The 27,207-nt window shown below is 52.8% G+C and overlaps 2 protein-coding genes across 7 annotated transcripts; one reads left to right on the top strand and one right to left on the bottom strand.

Moving 5' to 3' along the window:
* Positions 1-1,375: 1,375 nt before the first annotated feature.
* Positions 1,376-2,488, bottom strand: LOC142821479 (butyrophilin subfamily 1 member A1-like; the record flags this gene model as incomplete). Its single annotated transcript, XM_075912479.1, has 1 exon — positions 1,376-2,488. A coding segment is annotated over one exon (519 nt), but the record flags the coding sequence as incomplete, so codon positions are not given.
* A 6,129-nt stretch (positions 2,489-8,617) lies between these two features.
* LOC142821497 (zinc finger protein RFP-like) lies at positions 8,618-22,618 on the top strand. Of its 6 annotated transcripts, XM_075912611.1 has the most exons (11): positions 8,618-8,797; positions 9,467-9,932; positions 10,473-10,568; positions 12,304-12,534; positions 12,844-12,866; positions 13,566-13,681; positions 13,804-13,887; positions 14,674-14,733; positions 15,914-16,114; positions 20,509-20,664; positions 20,906-22,618. In XM_075912611.1, exons 1-7 carry the CDS (start codon positions 8,769-8,771, stop codon positions 13,818-13,820), a joined length of 978 nt encoding a protein of 325 aa, XP_075768726.1. In that variant the 5' UTR covers positions 8,618-8,768; the 3' UTR covers positions 13,821-13,887; positions 14,674-14,733; positions 15,914-16,114; positions 20,509-20,664; positions 20,906-22,618. The 6 variants fall into 6 exon arrangements, with proteins under 6 accessions (XP_075768726.1, XP_075768725.1, XP_075768727.1 ...); XM_075912610.1 differs by having other exon boundaries at positions 13,804-14,733; XM_075912612.1 differs by having other exon boundaries at positions 8,734-9,287; positions 13,804-14,733.
* Positions 22,619-27,207: the final 4,589 nt, after the last annotated feature.

Here is a 27,207-nt window from a genome sequence, read left to right on the forward strand (position 1 = left end):
TGGTGGCTGCACTTGGGGCCAGGGCTGAGTCTGTGGTGTACGGACAGCACCTTATTGTGCCTAACCAGCTTTCAAGTGATGGCTGGACGAGGGTTCTCGTCTGTGTGTGTTTCACTGGCGTGGTTCTGTCCAAAGCACGTTATAGGTTTGGTTTTGACCAAAGGCTCCTCAACGTCATTGCTTATTATAGATCCTCTCACACAGCCATAGCCAGTGGAGTGTTCTCGTGAGAGACACTTGAGGAAAAGGGGCGGCCCCCACTCAGGTCCCACTGATGCCATATCCACCGTTCAGTCTGGCCTCAGTAGGAGATGTGTCTGAGCCAAGGAGAGTAAAAAAAAAACCTCGTGGATGGAGGACGTGGCTCAGCTGATTCTCAGCCACCTAGGAACAGGCTATTTTTCTAACTCAGCATTTTTCAACTCTGTTGAAACAAATAAACAAAGAACAGTTTCCCTCCAGCTCTACCTCAACGAGCATTTTGAAGAGGTGACCTAGGGCCTGTAAATACCTTGCAAAACAAGCCAAGCTCCAGCAAGACGACCAGGCCACACCAGGTGCAAGCTCCGTTGTTGCCCAGCACAGTGGGCCCATCAGAATTTCCTTGTGGTGGAGTGTGGTCTTGCCCTCCTGCTACAGGAGTCCAGGGGTGACATGCTACACGTTACCCTTTGGGAAGTGTCTCGCGTATAGTACAACATTAACAGCATCTTGCCCCTGTTCTTACGTTGTATCAGAGGAGTTTGTGGATCACCTTGGGGGGTGCTGTTACGTACGTGTCATAGATCTGTATTATGTAAAATTACAAGCACTATTTTAAAGACAAATTTCCTGACCACAGTACAGATCTCCTGTAAACATTTAGGCTGTGTCTATAGAGCATCCTTAGCTGGAAATAAGCTATGCAATATGCATTAAGTAAATTGCGTAGCATTTCGAGGCTATTTCGAAATAGCTTATTTCATAATTTGGTGCTATATTCACAGAACCAAATTTCAAAATAACTCACTATTCCAAAATGCCCTTAACACTCGTGGAAGGAGGGTTACCAGGACGTTGGAATAACCTGCCCCTTATTTTGAAATAAAAAAAATGGGCTGCTTGAATAGATGCAGAATAGCTATTTTGGGATACTTCTGGTATCCCAAAATAGCTCTGCAGTATAGACATAACCTTTAGATAGCAGCAAATATTAAAGTAAGCCCTCAACAGGGAAGAGGAAACTGAGACTTGCATTTTGTGGTACATGTAGGGCTTGGACAAAAGTGATTTGGTTTTTTTTGGAACATGTCACAGTTTTGGAAATCTATCAGCAGATTTCTTCAAAGGAACTTCAATGAAAACGCCCATTTTAAGGGAAATACCCACATGAACCGAATAGAAACAAATAACATTTATTAAAAAGTTATTTGTACAGAAGTAACAAGACTCATATTTAAACATGAATGTTCATGGCACACGTCCCAACAAGCGCCCATGACTTCAGTATTGGTGCATAAGACCAAACTAACTCCACTCAGGGATGGAAAAACTTAGGGGGACACTGGTGACAAGTGTTGCCGGCTGCCCCACAGTCACAGGGGAAGGCGACTTTGGCTACTGTGGCAGGAGCTCTGGCTGGAGACCCCAGTGAGATCTCAGGACACAGACTGGTACAAATCGTTCCCTGTTGCTGCGCAGCTTCCAGCTTCCCCCCACCCCCCAAACCCTGATTGGTTAATTCTGCATCCTACCATCCCCACCTCCACCTGTCCCCAGCCCAGCTGTTAATTCAGCCTCTGCCCAATCCCCACCTCTGCCCCTGTAGCAGCCCAAAGGAGCCTTCTCCTTACCTCTCCTATCTCTGGGGCTGCAGGGAGGGAGGGGGAGAAGCTTTCAGGCATCATAAAGATGAGGGGCCAGAGGTTGGGTAATGGGGTGTCCTGTGTGGTCACAGAGACTGGGTTGTGTGAAGCCAGAGAGGCTAATTTCAGGGACACAATCTGAGCTGGGATTTCCACCCTACCCAGAGCCAGGGTTGGATTCTCTCCCCAGGGAGGGAGCCCGGAGGGAAAGTGAAGATCGGGGCCTCGGCACCAGCATCGATAAATGTCACCTGCCCCCGGTCACAGTTCAGACAAACCCAGATCCTGTGGGGGGGGGGGGGGCTCAGAGGTAGGAGGTTCTCAGGGAAGGTGAGAGCCCGGAACTGACTCCCCCACCGCTGTACAGCCCAGATCCCCCCCTCAGGGCTAATGTTGATCCCTCCCTTCCTGCTCACAGACTCTCTGGCCACCCCCACAGCCCAGTCTCGCCCATCCCCCACCTCCACCTCCACCTCCCAGCAATGTCTCCCCGAGGTGAACCCCTCACGGCCCAGCACACAGGGCCAAGTGTCAAATCTCTCTGGGTTGTCGGGCAGTGGCTGCCGTGTGTCTTCCCATCTCACACGTTTCCCGTCCCCAGACAGGACGAGCTGGGGATTTGCCGTGTCTGGATCCAGAGTCAGTCACTGGGGAGAGAGAATCAGGGCGTGAGGGGCAGAGCTCAGCCCTGGGGGCGGCTGGGGCCATTTCTCACCCTCCCCAGCAGCCCTGTTGTGGCTGGGACAGGCCTGGGCCCCAGGGAGCTGCCTCTGCCCTGGGCCCTGAGACTGAGCTGAGCTGTCACTGTAGCGGCTCAGCCTGGGCAATGGGACCCGCTTCATCAGCTTCTCATTTGTGTGCAGAGGCTGCAGCCTCCTACCCCCCAACTCGGGCTGCTCCACCCTCAGGGTCAGGCCCAGAGCAGGAGGGTTCAGTGGGGGGGGGGGGGGGGGGGAGAGGGCAGAGGAGGCAGGTACCAGCTTTATCCCCCAGAGGGAAACTCCCTCCCCTGCTGCAGCCTCCACCCCCCACCCAGGGCACAGAGGGGAGGGGGCAGCACGGGGGAAGAGCTGCCTCACCCCAGAGAGCAGGGCCTAAGCATTTGTCACCCCCAGGACAGGTGGAGGGTCCAGGGCTCCTCAGGGCAGCCGGGCTCAATGTGGAGAGCCCAGGTCTGGCTTCTGGCCTGGCCGGGTGCAGGGCCTCTGGGGAAGGGGATCTGGGGTGGGGTCACTGGGAGGGGCCAGCACAGGGCAGAGGCTGGTGCCCAAGGAGGGGCTGCACCGATCAGCTGCCCCGACACAAAGTGCAGCCCCTGCCTGCAAAAACCCTGCCTACAAACTGTGCCCATAGTGAGAAGTGGGGGGGGGGGGGGTCCGGCCATCCCATTGCTTAAGGGGGTCAGGACACGGCCCCTCGTCCTTCTGACCCAATGCCCCTGGGGCTCCTCACCGCTCAGTGGGCAGGTTTGGGGCTCTGCCTGTCGTGGTCACTGGGGGTTTGGTTGGTGACTTGAGCTACAAGCTCAGGAAGGTGTTTTCAGTCTCCACTTGAAACCTCACCCTGTCTGAAAGCTCCCAGGGACTTTCCTCTTGATCCCTACAGTGCAGAGGGCAGCATGTCTGGTGGGGGAAGGGAGAAGAGAGGTGAGATTTCATGAGTCCATATTGCCCACAACACTCCCAATTCTAACACACAGACCTGGGTTTTCATTATAGCAGAGACACACTCCAGGTGTGTTTACACTGCAGGGAAGATCGAGGCTGCCGCTGTTGATTTCCCAGCTCACTGTCCCCTCCCCCATCCCTTTTAGGTACTTGTGAACTCCCTCAGAGTCTCCGACAGTACAGTGGTTTTCTGGGAGAAACCCCTGACTTGTTCTTCCAGTTCAGTGTCAGTCTGGAGCCTCCCAGTCTCCTCATCCAGCCGGGCCAGCAGGAGTCGCTCTTGTTCCCCCAGGAACTGCTGCAGCTGCTGAAACTCGGCCACAATCTTCTGCCTCTCGGTTTCTGTCTGTTTCTGTATGAAAACCGGGACAGGGCTGGTCAGGGACATGGATGGAGCCCAGGGCCCTTTCATGAGGAGCTGAGTGCACAGCAGGGAGGACTTGGCAAACCCACAGATTTCTGACACGAGGCTCTATCCTATGGGTACTAGGCTGAGGCGTCACACTGGTGCAGATACCCAGGGGCTACGTCTAGACTGGCATGATTTTCCGGAAATGCTTTTAACATAAAAGTTTTCTGTTAAAAGCATTTTCAGAAAAGAGCGTCTAGGTTGGTACGGATGCTTTTCCACAAAAGCACTTTTTGTGGAAAAGTGTCCGTGGCCAATCTAGACGCGCTTTTGCGCAAAAAGAAATCTCAGCTGGCCCTTTTGCGCAAAAGGGACTTTTGCCCGAATGGGAGCAGCATAGTATTTCCGCAAAAAGCACTGATTTCTTAAAGTAGGAAGTCAGTGCTGTTGCAGAAATTCAAGCGGCCAGTGTAGACAGCTGGCAAGTTTTTCTGGAAAAGCGGCTGATTTTCTGGAAAACTGGCCAGTCTACACATAGCCAGGGAGTACACAGAAGCAAACCCGTTAGTGCAGGAAATGACAGACCCAGCAGACAGCCCTTGCCAGGGACATGCTGGTCACTGGGGGATGATTTCTGGGAAAGCCACCAGGGCTGGACATTAACTCATCCCCTGACATGGAAGCTCAGGGCCTCTCCACACCCAAGATCATGGAGAAACTCAGGATGTTAACTAGTGGTTAATTGTCTAGTCGAGTAGTCAATAGAATTTCCATCAACCACTTGATTAGTTGATAGACACTTCTGCATTCCTCCTTTTAAATGTAAAAGAGCTTCCGCTGGGGTTCTAGTACGTTTCAAAGGAGGAATGCAGAACTCCGCGTGCAGCCCAGGGCAAGTAGGAAGTCCCGCTGACTCCGGGCTGCAGGTGGGTACCAGCTTTGAAATGCACAAGAGTCCCCAGTGGGAGTCAGAGTCCCCTGCTGACCCTGGGCTCCATGCTGCACTGCTGCTTTGAAATGCCACGTGGAACTTGAGATCAGCTGTGGAGTCCCCAGCTGACCCCGGGCTCCACACGCGCAGCGACACTCAGCTGAGCCTGGAATCAGCTTTGCAGCGCTGCCACTTTGAAACACCGAGCCAGGGATCAGCTCAGCAGTGCTGCCCCTTTGAACGCTGTCTTGGCGTTTCAAAGCAGCAGCGTCACACAGCTGATCCCAGGCCTAGCTGTGCATCACTGCCGCTTTCAAGTACCCTCTTTTCCCCCTCCACTTTGCGGCCTCTATCTGCTGTCTACACAGCTCCTTTTTGCGCAAAAGCCTCTTGCACAAATGGGGATGCTAATTAATTATTCAAATGAAGCATGGCGATATTCCACGCTGCGCTTCATTTGCATAAGCTTTTCTGGAAGATGGCTACAGTGTAGCCATAGCTCAGGAGACTGAGGCTGAGGGTAGGGGCAGGAGAGGGCGGCACCTCTACACAGAATAAGGTAGGTGGGGATGGTCTGACAGAGGCAGGGACAGGCCCACAGAGGCCGACCAATGCAGGTGGGGGAGGCCTGGCAGGCAGGCGTGGGCATGTCCTGTGCTTTGCAGGTGGGTCTGTGACTCCCTTAATTAAACAGGCTGATTTCTGTTCAGGGTGGCTGAGGTTTGCCCCAGCGCTGGCCTGCAGTGGTAACACCCTCTGGGCAGGTACCCACTGCCCCGGTGCCTGGTACAGCTCCTGGCAGCAGTGCATTCTTGGAGATTCCCAAAGGCTGCGTGGCACAGGTCAGAGTAGCACCGGGCAGCTCCAGCCAGGGGGTAGTTTTGCTCCAACCCAGTCTGCTCCCAGTGGTGTCTGGCGTGGCCCTGCACTGCCTGGAGCACTGCTGTGGGTGAACTCGAGGTTCTTGGGTCCCACACAGTGTTCAGCTGAGCGATCTGCTCTAGTGCCAGTCATAGCCTCTGGCTACGTCTACACTGGCCCCTTTTCCGGAAGGGGCATGTAAATTTCAGCAGTCGTCGTAGGGAAATCCGCGGGGGATTTAAATATCCCCCGCGGCATTTAAATAAAAATGTCCGCCGCTTTTTTCCGGCTTTTAAAAAAGCCGGAAAAGAGCGTCTAGACTGGCCCCGATCCTCCGGAAAAAGCACCCTTTTCCGGAGGCTCTTATTCCTACTTCAAAATAGGAATAAGAGCCTCCGGAAAAGGGCACTTTTTCCGGAGGATCAGGGCCAGTCTAGACGCTCTTTTCCAGCTTTTTTAAAAGCCGGAAAAAAGCGGCGGACATTTTTATTTAAATGCCGCGGGGGATATTTAAATCCCCCGCGGATTTCCCTACGACGACTGCTGAAATTTACATGCCCCTTCCGGAAAAGGGGCCAGTGTAGACGTAGCCTCTGAGTTTAACCCCTCCTGGAGCAGCCCAGGAGTTCAGCATCTCAGTGGGAAACCGCCGCTCTCTGCTGGGCATCTTTCTCACCTAACCAACATGTTTCAACCCTGGGGCTAAGGTGGCAGCATGGCTTGGTGGTTAGGATCATGAACTGTGTCTGGAGAAACTGAGGTTCTAAAAAGACCTTATCCACTAACTGCATGGCTGATTCTCTCTCTCTCCCCTTCCCCTTGGGCCTCAATTTCCTTCCCAACTTTTGTCTATCTAGAGTGTAAACTGCTGAGGGCAGGAATTGTCCCTGGTTGTGTTTTGTGCAGAGCCCGGATCTCACATGGCAACTGTGATGCAAATACAAGTAATAACATTAAATTCTAGTCATCAAATCTGTAACAACAACAGTAGCTTGTAACTCCACTTTTCCTGTCTGAAGGCAGCACATTCCCAGAGGCCAGCCTGCTGCTGATCCATACCCCTCCCATGCGGTAATGGGCCCTCATTTCTCCCGGGGCGAGGGGGGTAGGTTCAGAAGGATTCCGCTGAGCATCTCCGAGAAGTTTCTCACATCCAGTGTCTTTAAAGACTTGGAATTTGGCCTCTGTTGCCCCCTGGCCAGACCATCTTTTGTCACAGCCTCTGAGTCACACTGGGCCAGAGAACATCTTTTGTCACAGTTGCTGAGTCACACTGGGCCAGAGAACAGTCAGGGAAATTAGCCAGATGGGCAGCACCGTGTGCGCTTGGTGCACCCAGGACTCTCTGCAGACCACATAGATGGGTCTTGATCCTCCTCCCAGAACAGCTTCAGCACTGCCTGGTGCTCCCTGCACAGCCCACCCCTGCCAGCTCCCTTCATTACCTGCAAACTGAGCTGTTTGACGAGTTCCACCACGTTCGCCAGCTGCCTGTTGGGCCCAAGGGGTCCCTGCTGCACAGGGGCCCTGCACTGTGGACAGCGGTTAGCTGGGCTGGGTCCCTCTCTGCACCAGCTGAGGCAGGCACGGCAGAAATTGTGCCCACAGGCTGTGATCACCGGGTCCGTGAAATACTCCAGGCAGACAGGACAAGTTACTTCCTTTCAGAGACTTTCCACTGTGCTCGCTGCAGCCATGGCTCCCTCTGAGTTGGGGAAGAGGATCAGTTTCAATTTCCTGAGCTCAGGCTCTACCTGCCTCCAGCAACAACTGGCTGTTCCCCTCCCTGGAGCTGATTCAGGCTGTTTCCTGGAAAGGGAAGAGCCAGCAGGAGACACCCCAGCCCTGGAGGATGAGAAATGTCCCACACTCTGGCTCTGGCACCTGCCCCTGGGCTGGTGTGAAGGGTCTTTGGGGTGTCACATGTTCCCCAGAATTCACCAGGCTGGGCTGCTCAGCTCCCAGAACTGTGCCTATAAGGAGCGAGAGTGAATCTTGTGCAGAATTCATTGTGTTTGATGTTGACAGATAAAGTAACAGTTGAGTATTTATATGGATCTAGTTACATGCTCTCACTTGCAGTTTTACCATGTTCGATTTTCACAGAAGTGGGAAATGCTAGGGGGAGGGGCAGGCAATACTTGGCTCAGACAGTAACTATTCAGTGACAGACACTGAGATTCAAACAGTAAATTCTTTATTATTAAACCACAAATTGTTAATGTGACTCTCAAAACAGAGTAAGTCAAAGTCCTTCAAGGATAACAAGTTCTCAAGCCGCCTGGCTCTTCCTGGGCCTGTGTGGAACTTTCAGTTCTTATGAATGGAAAGATTTTTCCCTCAGCTTGTGAATGGACAGTGAAATCGAGGTTCGCTGGCATCTGCTCCCTCCAGGCCCACTGACAAGCAATTCTCAGGCCAAACACTTATTCCAGCTGGAATCCATGTTCAGGGGCCTGATTCTGACGTGCGCTCAGGCTGCTCTGGCTCGTTCTAAAGGAGCCTCAGTGTCCATAGCGCTGCCGATATTAATGACTTTACGGGTCTCCCACACAGTAGCAGCCAGGCCGGGTCAGACAAAGGCCCCCCAACCCAGTGTCCTGTCTGCCCAGTGCGGGTGCCCCAGAGGGAGGGAACAAAACAGGGATCCCCAGTGACCCGTTCCTAGCGTCCTGCAAACAGAGCCCAGGACCAGGCGCCCCCCGCAGGTGACACGTTCTGGGGCCCGAGCCCGGGCGAGTCCGCGCGCTCCCGCCCCAGTGTCCGGAGAGGCGGGTCTGTGTCTCGCGCCGGAGGGGGGCAGGCGGCAGCGCGCAGGCGCGTCACTGGGCTCCGCGCTCTCATTGGTTCGTGGCCCCGCCTCCTTCCGACTCCCTGCCCCGCCCTCAGTGTCTCTGGGTGGCTTCATCACTCCCGGCCTGACAGCTGGGCCAGAGGAATCCCCGTCACCCTGGCGGGAGAGCAAGGGGCGGGGCAATTACGTCACTGATGATGCGGCCACGGATGCGTGACAGCCCTTGTCAATCGGAGCGAGAGCAAGGAGCGTTGGAAGCAACGTCACAGTGGGGGGCGGGGTCCGTTGGGCTCTGGCTGGGGCCAGGGGCGTGCTGGGGGCGATGGAGGAGGCGGGGGTTGCACTGCGGCGGTAGGAGCGCTGGCTCCTCATCTGCAGCGCCCTTGGCCCTAGCGCGGGGCTCTGGGCTCTCCACAGCGCAGCAGCTGGTTTGGGGCCGCTCCGGTGTCCCGTGGGAGGCTTCCCCCACAGAGCGGCTGCCCCGGGGCCTGTAGAATCTCGCCCCGGCCCGGCTCCCACAGGCGAAGCACTGGGGCGTGGCCGGGCAGCTCGCGGTCTGAGCTAAACCCCGGGCGCTGGACCGTGAGCGGAGTCACAAACCCGCTGTGCATGCGCGGTCTGACCACGCCCGCCCCATTCTGACCGTCCCCGCCCCTCACTCCCCGCCCACCCCGCGGGAGCCGTTCGGGGGGGACCGTTGGCGCCGTTACTTGCTGCGGGGGAGGCCGCAGCGCGAGGGAGCTGGGGAGGGGGGCTCTGACCCACCGTCCTTGTGCTGCTTCTGGGTCTCGGGGCGCGCCCGTTGGACTCCCTGATGCTCCCGGCGGGCCCGTAGCGCTGGGTGCGGGCTGGGGGCGCACAGAGGGGCTGTGAGGGGGCTGCAGAGTGTGCGGGGGGGATTTGAGGGGCGCAGAGACGGCGAGGGGGGGGCTCTGGTTGGGGCAGGTGCCCAGGGGAGGCCCTGGCAGGGATTTTGGGGCTTTTTTTGTTTTTAATTTTGATTTTTTTTTGTATCCTCAGTGCTGGTGCCTCATGCCACCACCCCCAGACCTGCCCCTCCATTGCTGAGCTCCGGGAAGTGACACGGCCCCGGTCCCCCAGCCCAGAGGCAGCCATGGCTGCAGAGAGCCCCATGGAAAGTATTCAGGAGGAAGCACCACGTCTGATCTGTCTGGAGGATTTCACAGCCCCTGTCACTCTGGAGTGTGGGCGCAATTTCTGCCAGGCCACCCTCAGTCCTCAAGGCAGAGACACTGAGCAGCAGGGACCCTTCTGGCCTGATCAGCAGCTGGCAAATGTGGTGGAACTAGCCAAGCCTCTGAGTTTCCAGGCAGCAAAGAGAGCAAGATGGGATGGGGTGTGTGCAGAGCACCAGGAGGCTCTGAAGCTGTTCTGTGAAGAGGATCAAACTCCCATCTGTGTGGTGTGTGACAGATCCCAGGCTCACAGGGAGCTGCCCATAAAGGAAACTGCCCAGGAATACAAGGTACAGAGTTGCTGTCCAATGTGTTTTTATTATCGGTGCTAGTTATTGGTTGAACTCCCCATTGCCCCACCAATGCCTGCTTCCCTCTGGTAGCTAGCATCAGTCTGCAACTGCTGGGAGTTCCCATCAGCCAGCAGTCCTTGTGGCCACCCCAGGCAGACCTCGAGAGAGATCCCTGGCCCAGGAGAGCCCATTTCTGCTATCAGCCCTGCCTGTCAGCCGGTTAAAAAACTCCTGTCACTGATAAAATTGTAATTGGTTACATGATTAGTATTGTTAACCATTTTTACCTCCCTAATATCCACCTGCATCATTCTTTATAACGGTGCCACCACTGATCCTTTCCCCATCCTTGCAGGTGTCCTGCTGCATCCGCAGTCTCCTCCTGTGTCTTTTTCTATGGACAAAACCATGTCCAGGGCTGAGTCCCTGCTGGATAGGGGCAGAGCTCCACAAAACAGGGACTCTCTTAAAGGCAGACAAATGGGCTCCCAACATCTGATGGGGTTTGCCCTTGTGCTTTTATATCTGTTTCTTCAGGAAAAATTGGAGGCCCATTTGAAGACTCTGAGGGAAGAGAGAGATCAGGTACTGGGAAGGAAAACAACAGCAGAAGGGAAACGCCAGGAGTATCTGGTAAGTGCTTGTGGCTATGGACCAGCAGGGACTGGCAGTGGGAGGGCTGTGTTAGGAGGCAGACTCCTGTGTGGCCTTGGTGAGGTTGGGCTTGTTTGTGTTTATCCTGGATTGTGGATTGCAGGATGAGATCCATGTGTAGAAAGGCCTTGAGCATCCATGTCAGTGCATGAGTCCAGGGCTGACTTATTCATTAGTCACAGTAGGCACAGTGCCTAGGGCCCATGATACTTTTAGGGGCCCACAAAATGTTTTAATTTCTTTTAAAATCAGAAGGAAAAAAAATGAACTTTAGGGTCAAAGAAAATGTTCTAACTTTTTCTCACATCAGAAAAAAATGAAACTTTTAGGGCCCATGAAAATCTATTAAATTTTGCCTAAAACAGAAAAAAATAAAATGTTGAAGTATTTAAAGTTATATCAAAAATAATTTTTAATATTGATATTATTGTGGTGGAAGGGGCCATGAAGGCATAAGTACCTTGTGCCCACAACATTTTTAGAGCTCACAAAAATGTTTATTAAAATACAAAAAAAACCAGTATTTAAAAAATTAATTGTTTTTATTATATTATTAATTGTAATAATTCAAATCGAAAGAGCTCAACTCAACAATCGGATATTACACCGTAACAGAATTTCCATCAGTAATACACATTTGCATTTTTACTGAATACTTTCTTGCACATGTATACATATAATAATTTTATGGAACTACTTATCAATTATGAAATAAGGTGAGTATATTTGAGATGTAATGGTTTTTTAAAAATGTTATAACTAAGCACCCAATATAAACACAATGAAATATACATGTGCACTTCATTCCATTCAAATTTATTCACCGGTATTTAGTGAATAACAATCCTGTATTTGCAAAATTAATAAATTATTTATATAAGGTCATCACTAACCTAAATAGATGATAACTTACTGATGAAATTACTTATAATACATTCCTTTTAAGTAATCAAAACAGAGAATGCTTTGATATATGCACTATTATTTTGTACTATAGTGAGAAGCTTAGTGACTGTAAACTGTATGGCCAATATGGCCTCGGCCATAGACGCCAACTGAATGATGGCGGATAGGAGGCCCACTTAGCCTCAGCACAGTTTACTTTTTGCAATAAGCGAGAGAGATACTTCGATTGTGTTGGTATAAAGACGAATATAATCCAGCCTGAATTATATTAATCTATATACCAATGTAGCCGTAAAATATAATTTTTAATATATATATTTTTTTTTATGGAGGAAGGGGCCCATGAAGGCAAAAGTGCCTAGGGCCCACAAAAGTCATAATGTGGCCCTGCATGGGTCCAGCCTTTGTGGCTTTCCCAGACATCCTCCCCAAAGGAGCTGAGTGTCCCCCTGAAAGGCTCTCTGCTCACTTGGTGCATTAACATGTTTCCTTCTTTTTCCTCCCTGGGTATCTCTGTCAGGGTGGTGCTGACTCCTGCCTCATGCTGTTCAGGGTCTGAATTTCCAGAGCCCGTGAATAACACAAGATGCTGCCCATGACAGACATGGGAACATCCCTTTCAAAGGGACACGGGGGCCAAAGGAGATGCTGGGAGAGCTACTTCTGCCTAGTAACCACAAAGTAGAGTCAAATGTCACACGTTTTACAGTTTTCCAAGAAATTCTCCCTGCTACGCACTCAGCTCCCCATGAAAGGGCCCTGGGCTCCTTTTATGCCCCTGACCAGCCCTTTCCCTGTTTTCATACAGAAATGGACCCAAGCAGAGAGGCAGATGATTGTGGCTGAGTTTCAGCAGGTGCAGCAGTTCCTGGAGGAACAAGAGCGACTCCTGCTGGCCCAGCTGGAGAAGCTGGACGAGGAGGTTGGGAGGCTCCAGACTGACACTGTCAGGAAACTCTCTGTGCAGATTTCCCGTATCAGCGAGTGGATCAGTGAGCTGGAGGGGAAGTGTCAGAAGCCAGCGAATGAATTCCTGAAGGTGAGACTGAGGGAGAAACGTCTCAGCTCCCCAAGCAGGGAATGCGGGCTCCTGAATCACAAGTGCTGAGGTCCAGCTGTCAGATCTGGGTGTAACTCCATGTGCATTGCTGCCATATGAGTAATTGCTGTGCTTTGTAAAGTTACAGGCACAAAGCTACTAGAGATTGTAAAGCCCCATTTTCTCAGGGGATCCATTTTCCTGGGGCCAGGGCAGGGGCTCTCTTCCCATGTTTGCAAAATCCCTTCTCTGAGGTACTCTGTGTGTGTCCAATGGGGCTGAGAATCTTTTCTGTGTTTTTTTTTCTAGGACGTCAGAAGCACCCTGAGTAGGTATGTGGCTCTCACTCCCCTCACTCTGCACAGCACAGGGAAAAAGCTTGGATCTGATGTTAGCACCACATCTCCACAGGTCTCTACAGCCAGATGTTAGATACGAATATTTTTGATTTATTTAATTCTGAGAGTCTCACCCTCACAAAGCAGACTCTGGAATTCTCCATTCAGGGCACAATCTGACCTCAAGTGTTTCCTGGAGCTGTCGCCTCCCCTTGGACTGGCTACCTCAGAACTGTGGGGTGGAACATGGGCCTGGCACTGCTGGGCACTGGGCACAGTCAGGCCAGGGCAGCAAGGACCAAGAGTCTGTTCCACCTGAGGGCTATTTGGAGACCTGTGTGGAAGGAGCTGGGGAGGGTGAAGCTGGTGTCTTTGTCTAGTCCCTATTGGACAGATTCCTTTAGCCCTTCACCTGAGAACCTCTTGCCTCTCAGTGCCTGGAGGCGAAGGAGTGAGTTGCCCATGAAGACTCAATTCCCCTTTTCTCCCCCAGCCAGTCTCCTCAGGCCAGAAGTGAAGAACAGCAATGGGGCCTTTCAGGGGAAGGTTGCATGGCCATGGACTGTGTTGCCCCTGCTCTCAGGCTGGGAAAATTAGAGGATTCTAACTCCAAGCCTGTTAGAGCTGAGACTCACTAGCCAGATCTTATCAGAAGTAAATGAAATACAATCACATGGAATTGTTTCTGTCCAGGTGTGAGACGGGGCAGTTCCAGCTGCCAGAGGAGATTTCCCCTGAACTGGAAGAACAAGTCAGAGGTTTCTCTCAGCAAATGATTGTGCTGTCGGGGACTCTGAGGCAGTTCAAAGGTACCTCATAGACTTTAAGGTCAGAAGGGACCATTATGATCATCTAGTCTGACCCCCTGCACAGTGCAGGCCACAGAATCTCACCCACCCCTCCTAGAATAATCCTCTCACCTATATCTCAGATATTGAAGCCTTCTAATACTTTGAAGACCCCAAGATGCAGAGAATCCTCCAGCTGTGATCTCTACCGCATGCTACAGAGGAAGGTGAAAAACCTCCAGGGCCTCTGCCAATCTACCCTGGAGGAAAATTCCTTCCCTACCCCAAATATGGCGATCAGCTAAACCCTGAGCATGTGGGCAAGACTCATCAGCCAGACACCCAGAAAGTTCTCTATAGTAATTCCTATCATCCCTCCATTGACCTATTTCCCACTGATAATGAATGGTTAATTAGTTACCAAGATCATGTTATCTCATCAAACCATCCCTTCATCAAAGGATGGATGAGGGGAAAGTGGTTCAAGTATCTGAGACCATTGAATCTGGCCTCTGAAGCCAACCTTCCCCTGCCTCAATTCACACACAAAGAATGACGGCCCCATCACTCTGCTGTCCTTAGAGACACTGATTGAACAGACCCAACTACTTGCAGATAGAGCCAGCCGTTTTCAAACTCTGAACCTCCCATTCAGAGATCAAAATGGCTAAAGTTACTGTGATGGCCACGTGTTCCGCCACCACAGCTCCAGGTTATGATAAGAGTCTGTAAGTGAATGAGAAAGCAAGTGTGAGTGGGTGAGGAGGGAAGAGTAAATCTCATTTACAGCTTGTCTCTCCTGGGACGGGTGTGAGGTTGCAGGGATATTGGCTCCATTGCTGGGAGGTGCCCAAGTGAGAGAGGAAACAAAAGTTTCAGACTCTTTCATAGTAAATACCTGAGTTTGTCTCTGTCTGGTCTCTGATACAATTGAAACACAGAGTTCAGAGTGGGGACATTGTTATAAATTGGAGAGCCTGGAATCTCACCTCTCTTATCCCTTCCCCCACCAGACATGCTGCCCTCTGCACTGGAGAGAGCAGGAAGAAAATCCCTGGGAGCTTTCAGACAGGGTGAGTTTGCAGGTGGAGATTCTTTAAATGATGAGAAAATTCCTGTGAAAACATCTTCATGGGATTGTCATTGAAGTTACCAACCAGACCCAGTGACCACGGCGAGCACAGCCCTAAATCTCACCCACTGATCAGAGAGGCAACCCACGGGGCACTGCATGGGGACCTGCGGACACTTTGAGAAACACTGGTCTATGGGTTTGTGATGCTAGAGGGGTGAAGTTAAAGCACACAACGGACAGAACCTTCAGGCTCAGATTTCACTGCTCAGTCTGTTTCAATATGGGGTTCTTGAATCATAGGACTGGAAGGGACCTAGAGAGGTCGAGTCCAGCCTCCCGCCCTCAAGGCAGGACCGAGCTCCGTCTACACCATCCCTGACAGATGTCTATCTAACCTGTTCTTAAATATCTCCAGAGAGGGAGATTCCACCACCTCCCTTGGCAATTTATTCCAATATTTGACCACCCTGACAGGAATTTTTTCCTAATGTCCAATCTAAACCTCCCTTCCTGCACTTTTAGCCCATTACTCCTTGTCCTGTCCTCAGAAACCAAGAGGAACAAATTTTCTCCTTCCTCCTTGTGAAACCCTTTTAGATATTTGAAATCCGCTATCATGTCCCCTCTTAATCTTCTTTTTTCCAAACTAAACAAGCCCAGTTCATGAAGCCTGGCTTCATAAGTCATGTTCTCTAGACCTTTAATCATTCTTGTCGCTCTTCTCTGTACCCTTTCCAATTTCTCCACATCTTTCTTGAAATGTGGCGCCCAGAACTGGACACAGTACTCCAGCTGAGGCCTAACTAGTGCAGAGTAGCGCGGCAGAATGACTTCACGAGTTTTAAGACTAAGGGTTTTAAATACAGCAGCCTACATTTAACCTACGTCCATGGTCACGCAGATGAATATGTGGCTTATCAGAAACACTGGGTGCTGAGAACTAAATCCCACCGTTGCAGACGTAGTAATGTAACTCAAGCCAGGTACAGACAGAAATGAATGTGTATTTGGGATCTAACTCCTGTGCACTGTTTATGGAATATCTAGACTAAAACTTTTTCCCACAATGGCAGAGTGTAGCATGTGTGTCACCACGGACAGAGTCTGGGCAGAATGGGGCGTGGAAAGGATTAAAGCCTCTTCTGAAATGTCTCCAATTCCTCTTCTCCCCCTACCAGGCTGCAGAACACCCATGTCTGACTCCAGTTCAGCCCCTGGCCTGCAGAGCCAGGGACAGGAAATGGCTGTGGCGGAGTCTGTGAGCTTCAAAGAGGTGGCTGTGTATTTCTCTGAGGAGGAATGGGCTCTGCTGGACCCGGGCCAGAGAGCCCTCTACAGGGATGTGATGCAGGAGAATTATGAGGCTGTGAACTGGCTGAGTAAGGATTCCTGTCCCCTCGGGTAACAGCAGCTGTGTGGGCTCTGGAGCATCTGGGTTGGGTTTGGTTCAGGGTTATTTATTGCCTCTGCCCCCAATGTCAGGAGTATCTGCCATAATAATCCTGGCTTTTGTGTGAAAGACTGTTCCCTCTGTACCCCCTCCCAGGGAAAGCAGGTTCAGGGGTGTAACAATGATGTGGCTCTTCCCACATCTAAGGTCTCACTGCTCTTCCCCCCATCTTGCCCATCTTGTGCCTTGACCAGAGGTGTGAGTAGAAGGGCTCAGGCAGGAACAGCAGGTACCAGAGGTCTGGGTCTGGGTCTGGCTGCTGTTAGTGGCTGCAGGGTCCCCACGTGGCAGTGTGCTCAGCCACTGGAAGGAGGGTGCGGTTCCCAGAGACCTTCCCTGCCTGTAACTAATCTCTGTGACATACTGGTACTTGCCAGTGGGAGGGGCTGGATGCTGGGGTTGAGGCAGTTCACGCTCTGCGAGTATTTTGTCGGAGGTAGCTCTGTAGTAGAGAAACATGAGCAGAGCTCCCCTTGTATTTCAGGCACAGGCTGGGTTTCCTTTCAAAAGTTCAGCTTCATTCTCTCTGGGGCTCACTTGCCTCTGTGTGCAGTGGAGATAAATCACATCATCTGTGTTGTGTTTTTAGAGTGAAATATCTTTGAGTAGGGACTTTTTCTTCCTGTGTGAATGTCTGGCTTCATGCTCAGGAGTCCTGTATTCAGTTCTCTGCCCGTCACAGTCTTTCTCTGTGACCTTGATCAAGTCTCTTAGGGTATGTCTACACTACAAAGTTAGTTCGAACTAACGGACGTTAGTTCGAACTAACTTTAATAGGCGCTACACTAGCACTCCGCTAGTTCGAATTTAATTCGAACTAGCTAGTTCGAATTAAGGGCTGTGTAGACCCTTAATTCAAACTAGTGGGATGCTAAGGCTTCCCAGGTTTCCCTGGTGGCCACTCTGGGCAACACCAGGGAAACTCTATGCCCCCCTCCCGATCCCGGACCCCTTAAAGGGGCACGGGCTGGCTACGGTCCCCGTGCCAGGTGCAAGCCTGCCAGCACCCAGCCAGCAGACCCTGCACCTGGCACGGATTGAGCCACCCACCCGATGCCCCCCAGCCCTCCCCCTCTTCCCGGGACCAGGCTGGCGGCTCCCGGGAGCTTGCCCGGGACCGCAAGAGGCGGGCACCCGCCTGGGCTAGTGCGGACATCGTGGACCTTGTCCACGATCTCCGCACTAGGCACAGGAAAGTGGCCGGCTTGGGCAGGAGAGCTGCCAGCCTGGCCACCCAGGAGCAGGTGTGCATGAAAATCAAGGGGGTCCACTGAGACCCCCGACCCTGAGCCCTGAGCTTACAATGGCCGTCCTGGGTCAGACCAAAGGTCCATCTAGCCCAGTAGCCTGTCTGCTGACAGCAGCCAACCCTAGGGACCCTGGAGGGGATGGACCGAAGACAGTGACCAAGCCGTTTGTCTCATGCCATCCCTCTCCGGCCTTCCACAAACTTTGGGCAGGGACACCACTCCTACCCCCTGGCTAATACCACTCCATGGACTTGATCTCCATGACTTGATCTCACTTCCATGACTTGATCTCACTTCCCTTTAAACTCTGTTCTAGTTCTAGCCTTCACAGCCTCCTGCAGCAAGGAGTTCCACAGGTTGACTCTTTGCTTTGTGAAGAACAACTTTCTGTTACTAGTTTGAAGCCTGCTACCCATTCCTTTCCTTTGGTGTCCTCTAGTCCTTCTTTATGGGAACTAATGAAGAACTTTTCTGTATGCACCCTCTCCACCCAACTCCTGCTTTTAGAGACCTCTTTTCTAAGCTGAGAAGTCCCAGTCTCTTTAGCCTCTCTTCATATGGGACCTGTTCCCAACCCCTGATCATTTTAGTTCCCCTCCCCTCTCCCAGCCTCTCTTCCCCTCTCCCACCTCTTTTTCCCAGTCTCCCCCAGTTTTGTTCAATAAAGACAGATTCCATTTTTGAACACAATTGTCCTTTATTTTGTACATCAAGAAGAGGGGCTAGGGAAGGGTAAGTGGCAGGAGGTGAGGGAGGAATGGGGCACGAGCCCCCGATGGGGAGGACTGGGCTGGCTCTGTGGGCTTCTGGGGGTGGAAGCTCTCCTGCAGCCCCCCAATTGCCCCCTCTCCCCAGATGGCAGCCTGCGGCAAGTGCAGCCGGGCTGATGGCCGAGTGGTGTGATGTGCCCAGTGTGGGCACTCCGGGCACTCCAAGCCAAGACTGGTTTTCAAGCGGGGCACCCCTGAGAACTGTGTGTCCGGGGTGGGGGTCGGGTCCCTTTAAGCACAGCCCTCGGCTAGCCTGAGACAGCATCTCCACGCTCTAAGTCCTCCTCTGATGCCCTGTCGGCACTGCTTCCGGCCATCCTTAAGCCCTGTTCAGGGTCCACTTAATGTGGACATGCTAGTTCGAATTAGCAAAACGCTAATTCGAACTAGTTTTTAGTTCTAGACGTGTTAGTTCGAATTAGCTTAGTTCGAATTAACTAATTCTAACTAAGTTAGTTCGAATTAGCGCTGTAGTGTAGACATACCCTTAGACTCTCTATGTGTGGTCATTTCTTTTACTAGCTTTTATAAAGTGTCCCTGTTTCTCAGGGCTGGGAAGGATACCTGCACTAAAGAGGGGTGATGCTTAGCTCCATATGAGCACTGCAATAGCACAATGGGGTCCTGATTTACACCAGAGTTCCCAGGTGGTGCTGTGATTGATAATTTTGCTTCCTTCAGCGACTGTAGTGCCATTAGAATTGCTGCTAGCGTCACAGAGCGTTGATATGGCTTATTCGGGGTGGCTCTTTCTGGAGCTTTGATTCCAGCAGCACTGGCAGGGCGTGCAACTTATCCATGCAGCATACCACAGGGTTGCCGCTAAGAAAGACCCAGGCTCCATTCAGAGGCTAAGGCACTTGGCCAGGTTTATTGTGAAAGGAGCAGGGTGTTAGTGTCCCAGCTCCTCAGGCACAGGTATAGTGAGACTTGTCTCAACCCAATAATGGTACCAGCTCAGTCAGCAGCTAGAACACTGCCCCTCAGCCAGTATCAACATGCCCCTCCTGTGACTTTTCCCCTCTTCTCACATTGACACAAACAAAATGCATGTTGCATTCCATTTGTTGCTACCCCCTTTGGCCTTCTGCCTGTTTGTTTGAACAAAACATCCATATCCATTATCCCGTCATCCTGTTCATGTGCACAAGGGTCAGTGAGCTATTTGGTAGGACTGTGTGTTTGCAGTTACTGCAGAGAGCGTTGAGTTGATTGCCCTCCTCCTGCTCAGGAATGTGATTTCTTGGTTAGTTGGTACCAGTGCTCCACCATTCTGCCAAAGCCTGGCTTGTTTTAGTTAAAAAATAATGGACATAAACAAGATAATCATAGTCATCAGATCAGAATTTTCCCATTGACTCGGCACACAGCATGCTTCGCACAAGGTTTCTTGCGATTGTGTAACAGTGGTAGCACAATGATCTCCATGGTCACATCACAGGTGGCTCTTCCAAACACTAAATTCAGGTCCAAGAAGGGGTGGAGGCAAAGCTGAGGGGAAGGTGGTCACAAGGTGCAAATGTGGTAGATTCTGTGCCTTCCTGGAGCAGCCCCAAATCAAAGGCCAGGCCCGCCAGAAGAGGCAGACTGCCGGCAGCAGCCTTTGTGTGGTTTCCCAGAGTAGAACCAAGGCTACAGATGGGGAGCTGAGTAACAGCCACAAGCATCAGAGAAGCAGCACGGCCCAGCTCCACCCTGGCTTGTCGCTGGAGAAGCCTAGCGCCACCCTGGGCAGCCACGGGAACTTAGCTGCTCAAAAAACTTCCTCTGCCTCCTTCTGGCCCAAGTAGAAAATCTGAGCCAAAGAGCAGGGGGAGCCCAGCCACCCAGCCAGGAGCTTTGTGGACAGAGCCTTGGGGAGCTAGAGCTAGTCCTTCCTCTCCCAAGTCCTAGTGACCTGGCATGTGGCCGCTACAGTCTGAGCCCTGTCTGGGGGCCTTGGTGTCAGACCTGCCAGCCCTCCCTAGAGCTCCCCTTCTGAGCAGTGTGTTCCTGTCCTGCTCTGAGATACTAGGGATGGGGGGGATGGAATGGGCTTTGAGGGGGCTGAGTTGTACCCTAGAGAGTGCAGCAGAGCGCTCAGCTCCCTTGGGGAAAGAGCTGGGCCATTCTCAACGTGTGGGGGGGTGCACCTTTACTGCAGGTGTGTGTGTTCTGGGCTCTTGTACTAGCCAGATCCCAGTCTCTGCGAGGTGGGGAAAGGAGCCTCTCTGGATGGGTGACTCAGATTCTGACTCTGGAAGCAGCAATGGCAGAGACCTTAATGAACAAGATCAGCACTTGATTAACTGCTCTCCAAACAGGATTTCCAGTCTCTGAAACTCATGTGATCTCCTGGGTGGAGCGAGAGGAGTTGCAGGTCCCAGATCACCAGTGCTGTGAGGAAGGGGAGATCATCAGTGGCACCCACACACGGGAGCAATCAGTTAAATTGCCTCAGAAACCAGCTTATAGCAGGGGTAACTTGTGTGTTTTCATGACGTCTGTCTGACTCTTCAGCCTGTCTTCAACTTGAGCCAGAGCATGGTGGGTGGGGAAAGGCTGGGGTCTCTCCTCTGTGGAAGAGTTGTGAAGGGGGGCTAAGCTCATGATAATTCAATCATTTGAGCGTGTGTCCCCTTTTCTGTTCCTTTTTCAGAGTTTTCTTTCAGCTCATCATAGACAATAACTCCTGTCTGGATTATTTCTCTATCCCAACAGGTGATGGGACGCTGACTGAGAATCCTGATCTTGTGCAGCAGAATAGATCGGTGCAAGTGTCTCCATGTGGGATGTTACTGGGAAGACCTGAAGGGCATGTTTCCCAGATACATGAGCAAGGCGAGACTTGCGAAAGTCAGCATAGCCCAGAAAGGCAGCATGGAAACCATCCAGGAGAGGGACAGGGTAAATCCAGTCACAGGAGTAGAGGGGAGAAAAGAAATACAGAAACTGTTCAACAAAAAATCCCCCATCAACACTCACCCTGTATTTGTAGTGACTGTGAAACTCTTATTGAACATCGAAGAGCCCATATGAGAGAGAAGCTCTTTAAGTGCTCTCACTCTGGGAAAAGCCTCAGTGAGCATTCACACTTTATGAACCATCAGAAAATACATACAAGAGAGACACCCCATAACTGCTTTGACTGTGGGAAAAGCTTCAGTAGAAGTGATCACCTTGTAAGACACAGGAGAACCCACGCAGGAGAGAAACCTTTCAGTTGCTTTGACTGTGGGAAAAGCTTCAATGAGAAGTGTCACCTTGTTAGACATAGGAGAACCCACACAGGAGAGAAACCTTTCAACTGCTCTGACTGCGAGAAAAGTTTTAGTACAAGTTCAGAGCTTGTTATCCATAAGAGGACCCACACAGGGGAGGAACCTTTCAATTGCTCTGACTGTGGGAAAAGCTTCAGGAAGAGGTCAAACCTTGTTACACATAGGAGGAGACACACAGGAGAGAAACCTTTTAATTGCTCTGACTGTGGGAAAAGCTTTATCGGGAGATCAGACCTTATTCTCCATAGGAGAACTCACACAGGAGAGAAACCTTTCAATTGCATTGACTGCGGGAGGTGCTTCAGTCAGAAGACACAGCTTGTTAGACATAGAAGGACCCACACAGGAGAGAAACCCTTTACCTGCACTGACTGTGGGAAAAGCTTCAGTAGAAGCTCACACCTTGTTACACATAGGAAAGCCCATACAGGGGAGAAACCCTTTACCTGCACTGACTGTGGGAAAAGCTTCAGTAGAAGCTCACACCTTGTTAGACATACGAAAGCCCATACAGGGGAGAAACCCTTTACCTGCACTGACTGTGGGAAAAGCTTCAGTAGAAGCTCACACCTTGTTAGACATAGGAGAACCCATACGTGAGAGAGACCCTTCACCTGCTCTGACTGCAGGGAACGCTTTAGTGGGTGCTCCTGCCTTACTAACCATCAGATAAAACATACAAGAGAGTTGCCTCATAACAGCTCTGATTGCAGAAAAGGCTTCAAACACATGTCAAACTTTAACATAAGAATGGCCATACTGGGTCAGACCAAAGGTCCATCTCGCTTAGTATCCTGTCTGCCGACAGTGGCCAGTACCAGGTGCCCCAAAGGGGGTGGACCAAAGATCATGATCAAGCAATTTGTCTACTGCCATCCTTCTCCAGCCTTTGACAAGCAGAGGCCAGGGGCACCATTCCTTATCTCCTGGCTAATATCCTTTTATGGACCTAATCTTCATGAATTTATCTAGCTCTTTTTTAAACTCTTACAGTCCTAACCTTCACAGCCTCCTCGGGCAAGGAGTTCCACAGGTTGACTGTGCACTGTGAAGAACTTTCTATTAGTAGTTTTAAACCTGCCTCCCATTAATTTCATTTGGTGTCCTCTAGTTCTTATGTTATGGGAACAAGTAAATAGTTTTTCTTTATTCACTCTTGTAGCCGAGTCTGTGATTCAGGGGTCCTGGGGCATCCCCAGTTCGTGAGCCCTGGCCGTGATAGGTCCTGAGCCGCCCCTGCTCCCGGTCTCTACCTCTCCGTTTCCACAGTCCTCTTGCTGCTGTCGGCTCCCGCTGAGCCCGCTGCTCCCCTGTTCACCCTGGTCGTCTCCCGGGTCTCGGGGCCACTGTCCCCCAACGGGGCTACCCAGTGGTCGCCACCAGTCCGGGCCTGTTCTGCGCCGCCCCGTTCCTCACCGGTCCAGCCATCCACCTGAGGTTCTGGGCTCTGGGCGCCACACAGTCTCCTGCTGCGTCCCTCGTGCGCCCTGCGGAGGAGGCTGAGAGCAGAAACTCCCCTGCTCTCTCCAGTCCTCCCCCTGCCTGTCCCTCCCACCGCCCTTTTGAATTCCCTGCTCGGCATCCTATTGGCCCCTCTCTGGGCCGCCTTCCCGCCCCTGGGTCCTAGCGCCCGCCGGCTATCGCCCGGGCCACCCTGCGCATGCCGGCTTCCCCCAGCTCTGCAGTCTGCGTTGCCGCGCCGCTCCGGCCTCCCGGCGCCAGCTGATCGGCCACACGGGGTGCAGGGCCTCGGCTCCGGGGCCGAGAGTGCGGGGGTGGGCCCCCCATCACACCCCTCCCCCTTGGTTTCTTTCGTCTCCTCCTGCTCCGCGCACCTGGACAGAAAGTCTATGTTAGTATGTTCCCGTCCCACCTGGTGCGCTATTTTGAATGAATACTGCTGCAAAAACAGGTACCATCTCATTATGTGGGGATTAGCTTCTTTCATGTTATGCATCCATGTTAATGGTGCATGGTCTGTCACTAAGAGGAACATATTGCCCAGGAGGTAGTATCTCAATGCTTCTACAGCCCACCTAACGGCCAGGGCTTCCTTTTCTATGGTGGAATAGCATTGCTCTCTTGGCAATAGTTTGCGGCTCAGGTATACGATGGGCCTATCGCCCCCTCCTTGTTCTTGGGCTAAGACTGCCCCCACCCCTATATTTGATGCGTCTGTCTGTACAATGAAGGGTTTGGTGAAGTCCGGCTGCGTCAATACCGGTGCCGTGACAAGGCTCTGTTTAGCTGCTGGAACGCCTCTTCGCATTGCGCCGTCCACTTTACCCTTTCCGGGTAGCCCTTTCTCGTTAGGTCTGTTAGGGGGGCTGCCTTCGTGGCGAACTGCGGAATGAACCTGCGGTAGTATCCAGCCAAGCCCAGGAACTGCCGCACTTGCTTCTTTGTGGACGGTGCCCGGTACTTCTGTACCGCTTCCACCTTGTTTACTTGCGGTCTCAGGCAGCCCCTTCCTACTACATACCCCAGGTACGTCACCTCTGCTTGGCCGAATGTGCATTTGCTAGGGTTAGCTGTCAGCCGCGCCTCCTCTAATGCGGTTTGTGGTTTAGATGTTCTTCCCATGATGCGCTAAAGATAATGTCATCAACGTAAGCGGCAGCGTATGCCTGGTGGTCTTGCAGCACCTTGTCCATTACCCTCTGGAAGGTGGCCGCCGCTCCATTCAACCCAAAGGGCATCATGAGGAAGTGATATAGTCCTGACGGTGTGGCGAAGGCGGTCTTTGCCTGTGATGCAGGCGTAAGGAGGATCTGCCAATATCCTTTGGTCAGATCTAACGTTGACAGAAACTGCGCCTGCCCCAGCCTCTCCAGTAACCCCTCTACCCGGGGCATTGGGTAGGCATCCAGTCGGGAGATGGCGTTAACCTTTCTAAAATCGATGCAGAATCGCAGGGTCCCGTCCTCCTTGGGGACAAGCACAACGGGGCTTCGCCAGCCACTGCTGGATTCTTGTATGACTCCCATCCGTAACATCTTGTTTACCTCATCTTGCGCTGAGTCCCACATCTTTCACGGTAATGGGCAGAGCGGCTCTCGAACCTTTTGTCCCGGCGGCGTCTGGATATGGTGGTAGACCATCGTCGTTTTCCCCGGCAGGGTTGACAGTACTGCTGCAAACTCCCGCAGCAGGTTCCTCATCCCCTCCTTCTGGGGCTCTGTCAGCTCTGCTCCCAGGGCTGCCTCCGCCCCTACTTCTTCAATATCGCCGCCCCAGGGTCCCAATTCCGGCTCCACCCTTTGCAGGCTGACCATGAGGCCTTCTCGATCTTTCCATTCTTTTAACAAGTTGACATGATAGATTTGGGCCCCCTTTCGCCGGTCGGGGAGCTTGATCTCATAGTCAACCGGGCCCACTTGCTGAATGATCTCATAGGAGCCTTGCCACTTCGCTAGCAGCTTCGATTCTGCCGATGGTAGCAGCAGCAGGACCCTGTCTCCCGGGGCGAAGACCTGCACTCGCGCCTCTCGGTTGTAGTAGCGCGCTTGTCTCGCTTGGGCCTTGCGGAGGTTTTCCTGGGCAAGCTCTCTGACCACCTTCAGCTTCTCCCGCAGCTCCAAAATATATGGGACCGTCCCTTGTACTCTGGAGGCCTGCTCTTCCCACTCCTCCTTGATTAGGTCTAATATCCCCCGGGGCTGTCTCCCGTAGAGCAACTCAAATGGGGAAAACCCGGTAGAGGCCGGGGGGACCTCCCGTACTGCAAACAGGAGGGCCGGGAGGAACTGGTTCCAGTCCCGGGAGTCTATGTCTACAAATTTCCTGAGCATGGCCTTAAGTGTCCTGTTAAAATGCTCCACCAACCCATCCATTTGGGGGTGGTATACGGAGGTGCGGAGCCATTTCACCTTTAGCAGATGGCAAAGTTCTGTCATGACCCGCCCCGTGAGGTTCGTTCCCTGGTCTGTTAGTATCTCTTGGGGTAACCCTACCCGTGAGAACACCTTAACCAGCTCCTCGGCTAGGACCGAGGCCTTTGTGTTGCAGAGCGGGACTGCCTCCGGGTAGCGGGTGGCATAGTCTATCAATACTAAAATATGGCGATTGCCCCTCCGCGACCGCTCTAAGGGCCCCACTAGGTCTAATGCTACCCTTCTAAATGGCACGTCCACCACTGGCAAGGGTACGAGGGGGGGCCGTGCCACGTTCTTCCCGGCCACTCGGCACTCAGGGCACGAATTACAAAAGTCTTTGGCCTCCTTGTGAACCCCTGGCCAGTAGAAGCACTGCAGTATGTACTGCAGTGTCTTTTCGGTCCCTAGGTGCCCTGCCCAGGGATTGGCATGAGCTGCTTCCAGCACCTGCCACTGCCGCTGGGTTGGTACCAGCAGCTGCCGCACCTCCTCTTGTCGGCCTGGCTGGGGGAGTACCTGATATAGTCGTTCACCTCTTACCTCAAAACGAGGTCCCTGCTCACCTGTCCTGGCCAGACCTGGTGCGGCCCCCGCTTGCTCCCAGGCGTGCTTTAGGGATTCATCCTCGCACTGCTTCCGTACGAAGTCTGGGTTGTCCGCCGGGTGTTCTCTCCCAGCTCCGTCGCTTGACGCGTCTCCGGCTCAGGCCTCCCGCGTGGGCTGCTCTCCATCGCGCCCCGTCTCCTCGCCCGCCTGCTGGGTGTGGTGTGTCTTCCCGCATTCTTGGATAAGCTGCGGTAGCCCCAGCCAGTCCCGCCCGAGCACTACGGGGTAAGCCAGGCTCGGGGCCACGGCAACCCGGCACTTTTGTGGTCAGCTTCCAACTGTAAGTGGGACCCACCGTGTAGGGTAGTGCTTCACGTCCCCATGAATGCACTGCATCGCCACTGTAGGGCCCGCAGCCCCTTCCCGGGGCAGCAACTCCTCCCGTACCATCGTCTGGTTGCACCCTGTGTCCACCAGGGCCCATACCGCTTTGTCCGCAACGCCTACCTGGACAGTAATCTTGCCGTCGTCACGACCCTTTGCCCGCTGGGCAGCCATCAAGGCCCTTCCGTATGAACAGTCCATGAATGGGCAGTCTCTGCGGAAGTGCCCCTCCTGTCCACACTCGAAGCAGGCGCCGCGGGTTGGCGCTTCTGGGGGTTTCAGGGTGACCGTTTCCTTTTCCCGGGACAGGTGCTCTTTCTCCGGGGCCCAGGTGGTGCTGTGGTAGAGTTCTCCCCCCATCTTTGTCACGGTATAGTCGGCACGCCCCAGGATCCACGTGCCCTTGTGGTACGGGCTCTTCCGTGCTCTCCTCGGCCGCCAGAGCCCTCTGGGCCCCTCTCTGTTTTCTCCTCTCCCCCTGCCGCCGCCATATAATTCTCCAGGATGGAGGTTGCCTCCCCCAGGGTGGTAGGTTGTTGGCGGCGGACCCACAGGCGACTGTCCGGCGGCAGGATCTGCAAGAACTGGTCCAACACTATCATTTTTACAACTTGCGTTGCAGATTTTCTCTCCGGTTCTAGCCACTGCACAGCTGCCTCCTTGAGCCTCTGTACCACGGCCCTGGGGCGCTCCCCCGGCTGGTATCTCTCTGCCTTAAATCTCTGCCGGTGTGTCTCCGGGGTAATCCCTGCCTGATCTAAAATAGCCTCTTTTACCTTATGGTAGTGCAGCGCGTCCTGGGCCGACAGTCCCCGGTAGGCCCCTTGCGCGGCACCTGTGAGGTACGGGGCTAACAGGGTCGCCCAGTTTTCCTCCGGCCACCTAGCCGCTGTAGCCACCCTCTCAAAAGTTATGAGGAATGCTTATGGGTCGTCAC

The sequence above is a fragment of the Pelodiscus sinensis genome, chromosome 31 (genome assembly GCF_049634645.1).
Source record: "Pelodiscus sinensis isolate JC-2024 chromosome 31, ASM4963464v1, whole genome shotgun sequence".
NCBI lineage: Eukaryota > Metazoa > Chordata > Testudines > Trionychidae > Pelodiscus > Pelodiscus sinensis.